This window comes from Aphis gossypii, chromosome 1 (genome assembly GCF_020184175.1).
Source record: "Aphis gossypii isolate Hap1 chromosome 1, ASM2018417v2, whole genome shotgun sequence".
NCBI lineage: Eukaryota > Metazoa > Arthropoda > Insecta > Hemiptera > Aphididae > Aphis > Aphis gossypii.
Genome location: NC_065530.1, coordinates 49,057,826 through 49,071,037, shown reverse-complemented (window position 1 = coordinate 49,071,037; position 13,212 = coordinate 49,057,826). Strand labels below are relative to the sequence as shown.

The window sequence follows — 13,212 nt, the reverse complement described above, 5'->3', positions numbered from 1 at the left end:
AGATTATTTTATGTATAGAAATTATTTTAATTCATCATATTAATCATTTTGTTTTGTTTTAAAAACATTAAATAATATTATTTTTTTTTTAAAAAGCTACATTCAAACCAAGATCCAGAAATAAATATAATAATATGTATTTTGCATAAAATCAAATGTTTGAAATATTTCATTTAATTTATTGTAGTTTGTTTTTACTTCTACTATTATTTTGGATTTCAGCATTAGAGTATCTATAATGTAAAAAGATAAATGAAGAAAACTAACCAGACAAATCGAATTAATTCAAACAATAATTCAATTTTTGGAACTTATTTTTTTTCACATGGTATGAGAAGATGATTTTGAATATGATTTATTACATAACGAAAAAATATACTCTAAACTACTATTTGTCAGTACCGCGCGATCAGCCGTACATAACGTATACGTTTTGTCGCTCCGTATAATTCTGAAATATTTTGTTAACTGAGTACAAATTAATTTAATTTGATATGTAATATTATAAAAGCCAGTATTAAAATGATGGTTGTTTTAAAATAAACCTAATAATATTTTTGGTTTAAACTGTCTTTTACAGGAGAACTCAGATAGTACTAATAAATGGTCACTACAAAAATGACCGGTTACAATAGATTTTAAAAAGAAATATCTCAGGTTTCATACACTATAGTTGTTTTTTAGCTATCACCAAAAATAAAAAAAAAAATTATTTTTATTTTGTAATTGTTTTGAAGTTTAATCGTAAATGGAGCCATTTAATAACGCCAGTCGACTACATTGGACAGTACTCTTAAAATATCAAATAACTCTGAAATACATTTCCAACCAAAAAAAAAAAAAAAATCACTAAATTATCTTTTTTATAATAGTCTAAAAAGTAAAAGATTTTGTAAGTATACGATTAAATTTCATAAGTTACAGATCTTGTAGAAACTAAAACCTTTTAATTTAAGTCAATCATAAAAATTTTAAAATTCAAACAAAATATCCAGAAGTCTTCAGATTAATTATTTATTATTTAAAAAATGGGGATGGCCAATTTTAGACGTATCAAATGTAAGAAGACAAATTCTACTACATTGTTAAAATAGAAAGAAAGTAGGTAAGAAACTTCAACCCAACAGCTGATACAACTTAAATCTAAGCAGCTTTAGAAGGAATCGGGTTTTAGTTGAGTCAAATTACAAAAATCTTACATAAATCTATTAAAATATAGGAACCTACATAATATACCTAAATATACCCTTAAAATATTCTTTGTTGCTTTAAAACAGTCAGAATTTAAATTTCTTCAGTTAAATTAGGTTTAATGCTTTAACCTCTAAACCATTACTAATTCTTCTTTAGAATACCAACATCTTTCATAATCATATAACTGATCTCTTACTTACATAAAATGAATAACTAAAATAAAAATAAACCACAATAATACTTATAAATTCACAACGAATTACTATTACTGAATGGTTCTTCCCTCATTTCTACAAGCCACTGATACATAATTATTATCTTTTGTGCTAGTTTTTTTGTATATAAAAATATTTTTTAATTATTTATAAATGAAAAAATAACAATAAAAGTAAAATTTACTGCTTACGTTTGATTTAATTTTGTTTTGTTTTTTTTTTTACTTAGGAGCTGATATAAAACGTTAAATGTAATTACGTCAATAAGATTTTATATTTTTAATTTAAAACAGTATTTGAGACATTTAAGGTAATTATATTCAATTTATTATTTCTTCGTATTGGCAGATAGTAAATATAATTATTTATAATCTTTTATACATGTTGCATTGATTATTTTACCTGTTATTAAGTCATGACGAAATGTCACAGACTTTTTTGGCTCAGTATTATTATCAAGTTTTTTTAACGAGCTAGTAAGGTTGCTGACAATCGATACTGGTTTTTCTTGTGTGATAAAATACTCTTGCGGATTATCTGTTATTTCCAGTATATCACTCTTTATTGATTGTTTTATCTCATAATCTATAGTGTTCTTAGAAAAATCTGAAATTTAAAAATATTTATTATACGAAAAAATCCAATATTAGTGTTATTAATTATTTATTATAGTAGAAATTAATGTTACAATGAGCTGTTTATTTAATTGCTTACATTTTATTTTTATCGTGTTATCTATGAAATTTATTAGATTTATTTAGATTTATTAAATGAATGGCGTTTGTTTGTTTTTTTTTTATTTATTAATCGCAGTAACTTGTTTGCACCATAGTTGATATTTTATGTAATAACAATATACATTAATTTGAATCTATCGTTTGTGTCGTTTAACAATATTATATTTGAATTTATTACAATACACGATATAATGAGGTGATTTTAAAGTTATAATATTATGCACATTGAAAGTTTTTGATCTATTTTATTCAAAGATATTTTATTAAAATTGTCAAGTATTAAATGGAAAACGGTTTAATATAAACATTCATGCTCTCTGTAATAAAACAATTCATGAAGTATTTATACAAATTGACCATAAGTTTTCACGCCACGAGTTGAACTATCAATAGATTATTTAATGAATCATGTATCGGTAAATAAGTCTTATTGCTAGTAGTTTAAATAACGCTTATTTTTCTCTCTAATCTGTATTGGTAATCACTATTTGTACTTACGATTTAATGGACTTCCGGCAGAATCCGAATGGTTATCATCGAATGATTGTTGTTGTGATGATTTTGATCTGTAAACGGTCCTCAAATCAAATGGATCTTCCGAGTGCAACACGTAGCAATACAATACAACGAACCCCTATATTACGGAACACACGGGTAATTTAGAATTGATTATAAAATGAATATATATTAAGTATAATAAATAATTTTTTTTAATGCTTAATTTCACTTTATTCATTGGTTAAAGAAAAACAAATAATTCATATTAAATTTAAATATTTTGCAATACAAGACAAACAGACAACGCTATTTGCCTCTGAATGTAAGCAGGCTTATACAGAACGATTAATTTCTTAGTTGGAGTTCACTTACTTGTATGGCACATGATGAACTGAAAAAATATTTGGTGAAATCTCCCATGTAGATTATGTGTAGGATACTGGAAACGGTCGTTACGATTACGGTTAACAGGATAGCTACTGATCTGATTATAAGTCCCATTCTAAGTGTAAAAAAATATTACGCGTTATATTGTTAAATAGACGTGCTTCAAAGTGAAATGTATTTTGTAAAAATAAGGGATTTCTCAGTCTATATACTCTAAACGTGATTAAATATGTTTTGAAAGGCTATAGAAGAATATATTAAAAACTTCCTTCTTTGAGAATAACATGGTGATATTATGCAGCGTGTGTCTCATGTTACATTCATAAAGTTTTGTTTAAAATTTTTTCTAAGAATCTATGAAGGAAAAGCTCGTCTGTATCACTGACATTTAAGCATCAAACGATTTTTTTTATACATATATCTAAGTAAAATAGTTTGTATAAAACCAATTTTATGACTAAATGTTTCAAATATTAACTTGAATTTTATGAGATTAGAATATAATACGTTTATGTAAATTAATTCGAAATATTTCAACTTTAAGATATTATTTATAAGTTATAAAATACATAAACAATTATTGCTAGTATTTTAAATCATATTATAGATATGCTTGGGTAGGAAGACATTTTTTTTGTAACTAGTTGTAACTCATTATAGCTGTAGATTATAGTCATAATATTAAATTAAGATACATTACACAAATTTTAAGTATATATAATTATTAAATACCTGACCTCGATGTTTTTATTTAAATTATTAATTTAATGTTATTTTAGTAGTGAAAATTCAACAGCATTGGTATTTTACCATGACTGGCGAACTTCCGGTTCTCGTTATACTCAGATACGACTTGCGTTTTGTTTATAAAATCAAAATTTTTTTATTGTTATAATGAATTTTAATTTTTTTGCTATACAATTATAAAAATTAATCAAATTAAATAAAATGTATTTATAAATATTTTGGCTCTTGGTATCATAGTATTTATCTACGTGGCTCCAAAACATATTTGTGTTGGCCATCTTTGTATTAATTGAATTTTCAAAGAAGGTATTTTTAATTGTATTGTTATTTTACATTTTTTGCGTAGGTGATATTTAATAACTTAACTCTTACATTTTCATTTTTACGTTTTCTTTGAACTTTTATTTTCATATTATATTTTCTTAAAAACTGGATTCAAAATTGCTTTATTGTGGATATTTTAAATTAATAAAAAGTTGTAAGGATTTTATAAATTTATCGTACAAAAATCTCAGAATATTTTTCAAAAAACTTAAAGTATGATCAATAAATTACTTTTGTCAAAAATATACTATGTGTTTTTTTTAAATGCCATTGAAAATGAAAATATTATAAAATCAATAATAGTACTAAATTAATCTAAATTATTTTTTGTTAGTACCTATATACAGTTATATTATTATTTCTTTTTTATTAGTCAATCTTCATAAAAAATCCAAAAAAATCAAGAATACTAATTTTTAAATTTATTATTTTGTTATTGCAACGAAATATTTAAATATATCTATTTATTTTTATAACATAGATAAAATAAAATATAAACGAAAGAGTATAATATGGGTTTTAAATTATTATTAAATAATTTAATAATAAAATATAACACTGAAAGGATTAAGTTTAGTGTCTTTAAAGAAAAAAAAACATTAGTATAGTTTTATTATTTTATTGTTTTAATGATTCTATTAATTTTATTATGTACCTATCAACGAATTTTATAATTATTTTTAATTGTTTTTTAAATATTTAACTAATGCAATTAAATTAATACTTAAGTTTACACAACTCTCTTGAGAAAATTGTAATTATATAGCCGTAATTGTTGTTATATAATTCGTATTGAATATATTGTACTATTTGTTTTGAAATACCATAAATGATGTACTTAGATGACAAAGTTACTGAAGCGTAATATCTTGGAGCAGTATATCTCTGTATAAATATACAGGCATTGCTTCAATAAATTCGTTAATTATAAAATGAATTATTTTAACAATAATTTAAATGTTAATAAGAAAATGTTAAGAATGTTAAATTAACATTATGTACTTAATAAAAAGTTAAAAACGTAAATAGTCACTTCGATAATATATTTTTTTTAAAATTATATCAAATTTCTATATTAACATACTTTAAATGTTATAAAAAAAAATGTTTCTTTTTAAATCAATAATAATATAATTTATGGTGAAAGTGTGTACATTGTTTTTAATAAAATATCATCGTATATATTTTAGATATTTTTTTATATTTTTAATTTTAAGTTTTAAAATTTTCTAAAACGTACGCTTTGTTACCACAAATGCAGATTAATCTTTAATGTATAGACTTTTTCAAATTTAAGTTAGAAATTTTTGTTAGTTTATCTATCTAAATTTTAAGAAAATAATGATTTATTTACTTAATATGTTAGAGATATTAACACGCAATAATAATTATATTTTTTATTGAATTTAATGTCTGATAATTGAGCAAGTTGTGTAAGTAATTTTTTTTTTAGTTTAAAACAGTTATTAATATAAAATATAATAAAACAAATTAAATACAAAATTGTTATTATTCACAGTATGATATACGTACAAACATATTTTTACTGTTATTATAATTATTTTTAATTATTTAATTTATAAATTTTTACATTGTTTTAATGTATTTATTTTTTTGCTTTTATTAATATTTTTTTTTACCTTCTAATTTTGAGTGGAATTAACAATTACCTATTATAAGTTATCGAATACAAATAATTTTGAAATGACTCATCAGTATTTGTAGGTATGTTAAGATTAATGGTTACAATAATGCGTACCATACTTATTAAATCTGACTTGTGATAATCTTGACTTTAGTCGTTAAGTGAAAGAAAATGTGTTACGCAGAAAAGGGAAACTTGATAAATAAAATTACTGACAAATGTGCAAGAAAGTACTAGGTAGGAAGGTCTCACCTTTTTTTCATGCTGGTTGGTGTGTTCCGTTGAAGTTTCTGCTTTATAAATTTCAACTTGGGTACGGTGATTGTTAATACTGATAAGTACATAATCATGAGCAGTACGAAGATTATTAAATAAATGTAGATAAATGCAGAGTTTTCCCATGACCACCATGGCCGAATAGGCTTAGCGCCAATAATATTCAGACTTAACATAATACTGAGCACAAATAATACGGGTGCAGCTGAAAAACATTAAAAAGAACATCATAAGTGTATAAGTCGAAGATTGATGATTTTAAAATAAGTATTTGAAGAATAAACCTTCACGAATAATGTTTACTTATTTTATCAAACAATACAATGATAATAGTATGTACCTAACATATAGATGACTAAAACTCAAATTTTATTTGAAAATTAAAATAATATAATTCGTTATACTATCTCCACGGAGAGGAATTTAAAATCAAAATAAACTAAATTTCACCTATACCTTCTTACCTGTAATCATTTTGTAATATATTTTAATTATATTTTATAGAAATATGTATATATTTCTTAAGTAAAATAATTTATTTCTATAAATGTAGGACATAATATTGTATACCTATATAAAAAATAGAAAACTTACAAAATTGTTAAAGGGTCAACCAATTTAAATTTATTTATTTTTCGTTTCAGAGAAAACATAAATAACGAAAAAAAATTATGAAACATGATGACGGTTATTGATAAAACGTCAGCTGAATGGATAACGCAGTATTTTAATTATTTAAGATTATAGGATTTATCACCGAATGGATAACATGAAAAATAAAAAACATCTCGCGTGTTACTGATAGATAAATTATCCTTACTTGTCGCTACACCAATAATTGGAAGTTTAATATTGGAAAACTGCGGGAAGCTAATTATCTCTGTGTAGACGATGAGCAACTGACTCAAGTGCGACGTTATCTCTACTAGGGTCACTATTTGCAAGTACAGCGAAAAAAATCCATAGTCGTTCTGAAAATGGTAAGTTGTTGTCATTAAATATGTTTTAAATAGAACGTCTTGAAAATAAAAACAATAATTATAATTGTAATTATAACGACGATCATTTACATTTTTCGTTGCGTACAGAAACATGCACATCTGGATTATAATTGCGAAACACAGCTGTATCTTTAAGTACACAATGCACGTCGGGTGTTTAACCCATTGAGTGACCAGCAGCATTAGAGACATCGCTGATTGCACCAGGCAACAAGCACACCCGAACACAATAATCACATCTTGTTTTGAAGTACTTTGACCTCCTTCGTCCTAAGTATGAGAACAAATAAATAAAAAACAACAAACATTATTCAATTAAATTCTAAACCATTTTGAATTAAACTTCGATGCACGGATGTTTGTTTTGACAGGACTATAGGTATAGTGTAATATATGTTATGTTTAAAATTGTAAAAGTTGTACATAATATTATTTTTAATATAATGTTACATTGATCGCGAATTTATCGAGAAATAATTTTTAATAATATCCTAGCTATAGGTGCTCGCTTAATTTTATTGTTGTAATATTCTAATATAATTAGACCTATGCATTTGTGCATTTTAAAAACAAAAAACACTTATTAATTAAGTAAATTAAGAGAAAAAATAATAAAAATAATTTCTTCCACCAATGTTTTACGTTTTAGGTTTTAAGTGTTGTGAAGTGTAACAATAGCAGTAAAGTAAGTTGGTATGGTAAAATAATTATTTTTGCACTTTATTTTTATTTAAACAGAATTATTAAATTTGTCTGTATATTTTTTCCGTAACAAAAGTACGAGAGTTCAAGAGAATTTTTATGTATTTTGCATAAATACATAAATAACTATTCATAAATATTTGTTTATTGTTTTATAAGGTTTGATTTAAAGAATATAGTGTAATAGCACATTATTTTGTATTTGATGCATTTAATCTATAGATTTAAGAAAGTATAATTTTAATTTGACTAGAAAATAACGTGCCATATAACAGGTATCTTGTAAACGGAAATAGTAAAATTGTATCGTGTTTTTTCTATTTTGTGATTAAAAATGTACGATTATTTTTAAAATATAATTACAGAAATTTAAGTTAATATTAATATAACAGCATTATTGTAACTTTATAAATAAAATAAATGTAAAAATAATTAATAAATTACAATAATATTTGATTAAATTTTCAAAAAAATAAATAAAATAAAATAATTAAGAGTTGGTAGATGCTTAACTGTACTATACATATTTGTATTCCAAATAATTAACTGCATATAATTAAAAACTCAATAATTATTCGGTAGGCGATCCCTGTCTAGTCCAGCGTTAGTGCTATTTTACGACTTCAGTGTTTTGAGGCAATTTTATATGAAATCCGATGACTGTTGTCGTAGTTTATATTTTCTAATGGTATTATAAATTCTTTTTATTTATAAAATAATTTACGCCCACGGAGGAGCATGAATACAATAACTATAGTGTAACTTAAAACGAATAATACACATAATGTGAGATAAAAACATAAGATAAATGTTAGTTATTAAAACCTTAATATAATTAGAAAACATTGTATAATTTTCACTTTTTAAAATATTATTGTCTATAAATAAATCAACAAATCCTTACAAGTGTTAACGATTTAATATTTTAGGACTACCCAAAAAAATGATTTTATTTGAGGTTCGATATAGAAACAACAGAAATTACCAGTATTGACTAGTTGTATAATATGTAAAAATAATAATAATACACTTTGAAATAAATTTGTATTATCAATGCAGCTATTCAAAAAACTATACACGCAGAAAATATAACAATGAAATTGAATTTTGATTTCAGGGTTTAAATTAACTGATTGGAATTTAAGGCCGTGTGTTGGTCACCTGTGATTAAGTATTAATATTATATTATATTTATTATTAAGTATTAATTGTTCACATTTATTTATAGAACTAATAAATAATTATATTAGTTTAATGATAACCAATAACCATATACTGACCAGGGGCACCACTCTAGCGAGTACGGTGAACAGACCGGCTGATGGGCAGTGGCAACGGGTAACGTTAGACGATGGTGACCCGACTACCCGACAGGACGACATGTCCCACTGGTGATCGGTTAGTCTGGCTGTGGTCACGCATGTTACATTCCAAGTGCCGTTTATCAACCACGGTAACGTAAGGTCAAACTCCAACTCGGTTACAATAGTCGGTAAGTGTTTGCGTATCCGTTGTCCGTCTTGCGCCACGGTAACCGACACCAGTGGCGTCATAACGTTGTACTCGATCTCTCCATCTTTGCTAAAAACCAATACACACATTTCATAACATATTTGAATTTTATATTATATGGTATGTGGTTTTTAGTACGCCATAACGTACTTATAATCATCTAAATCGAGTATTTTTTTTCCTATACCCACTATATTTTTTATTATCGACCTTTCATGTAGGAATATACTGTAATACAGTTGGATACACAACATGTAGATCGTCGAAATAATAAATTCTAAATTTCATGTACCTGTTTATTATCACCACAGAATAAAAAATGTTAAAACTTAACAGCTAGAGACTGTGATTTTAAGTCTCTTTCAACAAACTGTTGAGTTGACTATTCGTTGATTTATTATTTTTGTTCATTCTGCAGTTTAAAATGCAATAAACAGAAACGGTTTTATTTTTCAACTCGTATCACAAATGCTAATCATCGAACGTGACTTATGGTGGGTACGAAATCAAAGTATTATTATAGATGACATATACATTATACATATAATATATAAGTCAAAGGTACAAAAACAGTTAACGTCGATATAGATTTTTTGATTCTGGGTTTTTTTTTTTTTAAATAATTTAATAATATAATAATATTAAGTTAAAAGCAAGAACACAGTACTACGAATTTAGTTTCAAAAAAAAAAAAATAAATAAATAAATAAAATGATATATACGAAAAATGAATTGAATTATGCGTACTCTGCATAAATGTAATACATTTGAAAATAAAGTGAAAACTTCCAAAGGAAAGGTTTTTTAAGTCACTACGTTTTAAGTCACGTAACATCTGCACACAACATTTAAAAATATACTAATTTCATTAGTTTGGTTTGAAAAATATTATACGTAGTTATTGTACTAAAACGCAGAAAATAATATAATTTTCGTTTACCTCTTGCTAATGTAATATTTTCTCGGAAAAAACTCAGATAAATTTTTGAATGTCGTGACTCCTACATTGAACGATTTGTTAATCCATTTGTCAATTTGAACGTCGCACATGGAAACGATTACTTTTGGTTGTTGTGAGGACCTAATGATTTGTCTGCAAAATACATAAATCGTACTTGGAATAAAGAGGCTGTGTCAAATGATTTTTTTTTTAAAAAAAAAATAATAAAATAAAATTAGCCTTATGTACTTGTCATAAAATCTGTGCGTTATATTTCTACTATGATTTTTCACTACTTCCGAGGCCGACGCCACATATATATTTTCGATCTGGTTGGTGTACTGTTTAGTTTCTTTGTTGCTGAACAAGTAAAACGCTTTCAACAACGTCCACGTTTCGATCATGTCCAGAAGTTGAACAATTTTCTGCCAAATAATAAAAAAATAAAAATACATTATTTAATATATGAATTCCAACTATATATAAGTACTTAATATAAGAAAAATCATTGCTACTACTTTATATTTTGTTCAGTGTAAGGAAAAACGTCGAATCATATAATATGCTTTTAAAATTAAGATTAAAAAAAAAAATGAATGAATGATGATATTCCACATAGTTGTATTAATCGTCACTAATGACACATTAGTTGCTAGAGGTAACCACATGAAAAATCTTATTATGAAAAATAAAAAATTATATACATACTTTGCGTATCTGATTTTTTATTGGTTGTTATGGCTATGTAATTATATTGTTAAAGGAGTTGGAGCAGTTGAAAAAATATATAAAATAATAAAACAACAAAAGTATGAAGCTTGTGTTTGACGGATTTTAATTTAAAAAACAGATTTTTATTTTTATTTTAGTCTTCAAGGTTTCGATCGAGGCAATTTTTGATAATAGAAAAATTTACCTGAGTCTTCAAATAAAGGAAATTTGTGTTTTTTTAATTACTATCATTTTAATGATTTATTTGATTATATAGTTTCTATGATTAGACACTGTAATACGAAATTGACTGGGTAATATAATAGTATTATGTATAATTTCTTAGCTAAACACTATTCATTTTTGTATTTGTTAATATTTTATTGCAATGGCCAGTAAAACGTAACATTTTTCAGAAAAAAAATATATATCTGTCTCAAAAACATATTATATACCTATATTAATATTAGGTTCAAAAAAAAAAAAAAATAAATAAATATATTAGTAGTAATATCGTGTACGATTTAAAATATAATAAAATAATATGTTCAGTATAATGATCCACAGAAATCAGAGAGCTAAAATACGCAAACACTTACCTTTTCATTAACCACCGAATCGTTTTCCAGCAGCATCCTTAGTATATTGTCAAAGCTATCAGAAGTTTGGTCTAGGTCAGCCAAATCGAAGGATTTTTGTAGGTACGACGTGACAGACACAAGGAAATCGATGACAGGCTCACCTTCGCCCGGATACCATTTAGCGGTGGTGTGAAGTTCGCTGTACAGCGAACTCAAAGTTTTCGCGGCCGTTACGTTGACCTTATCATAACCCAATGTTTTCTTACGAAACTGAAAATTAATCGTGCACAACTCCGTTTGAAATTTGCATAATATTTTATGTACATATTGTAAATAGCGCATAGTAGTGCAGTATATCGTAGGCGTTTATACAATATATTTCTGAATATAATATTGACAGTGTGCATTTTCAATATAGTGTATATGTATTGTGATTGAACAGAAAAAATAATACATAACGTGTGTTGTTGAAAGGTTTCCCGGAAATGTGGTATGCAACGTCTGTGGCGTCGTGAGTATCGCGCGAGCGTCTAGCGCACGTTTTTATTTATTTGTTTGTTTTTGTTTTTATTTTTATTTTTTTTTTTTTTGGTCAGTTTTACTATAAAAAACAGAGGTGATGTAAAACGTATAATGTTCATCTATCGAAAAGTTTTTTAATTAAACCGAAAATCCCAGAAACTTGGTCTTTGCTGAGCAACCGTTATATACATCTACCTACATAATGCTATATTTGTACGCAAATCCACATATGAGATACAATTCAACGCCATCTTACGACTAAATATGTTAGTGTCTTATTATATGGAGATTAGAAAATTAGATAGTGGGTGTTTTCGAATGGATTTTAATATATATGATATTTTTTTTTGAATGAATAGTGATAATACAAAAGCCCCTATTTTAATTAGATAATTCTAACCAGGGTCTTCATCTGAAGAGGAGAAAAGTATGGAAAATGCTCCACTCTAATAAATTTAAAAAAGTTGTAATTCTTTGTTCGATGATCAAAAAATAAAATAGGTTAATTTGTATTTTGTACTAAAAAGTCAGAAATCAGATAATATTATCTTTTAGATACATTTACGGTTAATTAAAATGTTGAAAAATACTGGTTCTTTGGCTGAAGACAATCGTTATTACGTGAAACATTTCCGTGGTATACCTGGAAAAATTCTAAAAATAAATTTACATAGATTTAATAATTCAAAAATTTATTAGTGTTGATAAAATCGAACAATGATTGCCAACTACCATTATGAAATCGTTGGGAAACATTTATTTGTATTTATTTTACGTATCATTGTTACTATAAACTACTATTATTATGGTATTATAAAATTAGAATGATAAAATAGATTATTTGTTCAATTGATGATAAGCAACAATTGGTTCATTTTTGAATCTTGTTTTACTACTTTTAATGTTATTAATTGATTGGAAAAACTAAAACGTTTCATCTCCTAAGTTTGTCATCATTACTAATTTTGGTCACTTGTACATGTTTTGTTCAAAAAAATATTTTATTGATAATCTATCATCCATAAATATATAGGTTACGATAGTTTTTTGAATATTATGAAGTCGGCAATTGTTGACATGTATAATATGTTATATGGCTGGGGGTCATTCTGTTACATTTGTGTGACACGGAGAATGTTACCAGTTGAGACCATGCTCAGCTTTTTCTAATGGGTGGGGGGGGGGTGAGGAGATGAACTATATTTTGTTTTGTTGATTGG

General features: G+C 25.5%; 1 protein-coding gene across 2 annotated transcripts in view; it reads right to left on the bottom strand.

Annotated features, from left to right (window-relative positions):
• The window catches only part of LOC114126804 (uncharacterized), a 198,508-nt gene that overhangs the window by 3,918 nt on the left and 181,378 nt on the right, over positions 1-13,212 (bottom strand). For both annotated transcript variants that reach the window (XM_050199229.1, XM_027990821.2), the window contains 10 exons: positions 11,489-11,740; positions 10,428-10,603; positions 10,179-10,331; positions 9,007-9,307; positions 7,094-7,294; positions 6,844-6,994; positions 6,000-6,228; positions 3,017-3,146; positions 2,645-2,780; positions 1,812-2,015 (listed from right to left, as the gene is read on the bottom strand). In XM_050199229.1, coding sequence (XP_050055186.1) covers positions 1,812-2,015; positions 2,645-2,780; positions 3,017-3,146; positions 6,000-6,228; positions 6,844-6,994; positions 7,094-7,294; positions 9,007-9,307; positions 10,179-10,331; positions 10,428-10,603; positions 11,489-11,740 — 1,933 coding nt within the window. The remainder of the gene's footprint in view (positions 1-1,811; positions 2,016-2,644; positions 2,781-3,016; positions 3,147-5,999; positions 6,229-6,843; positions 6,995-7,093; positions 7,295-9,006; positions 9,308-10,178; positions 10,332-10,427; positions 10,604-11,488; positions 11,741-13,212) is intronic.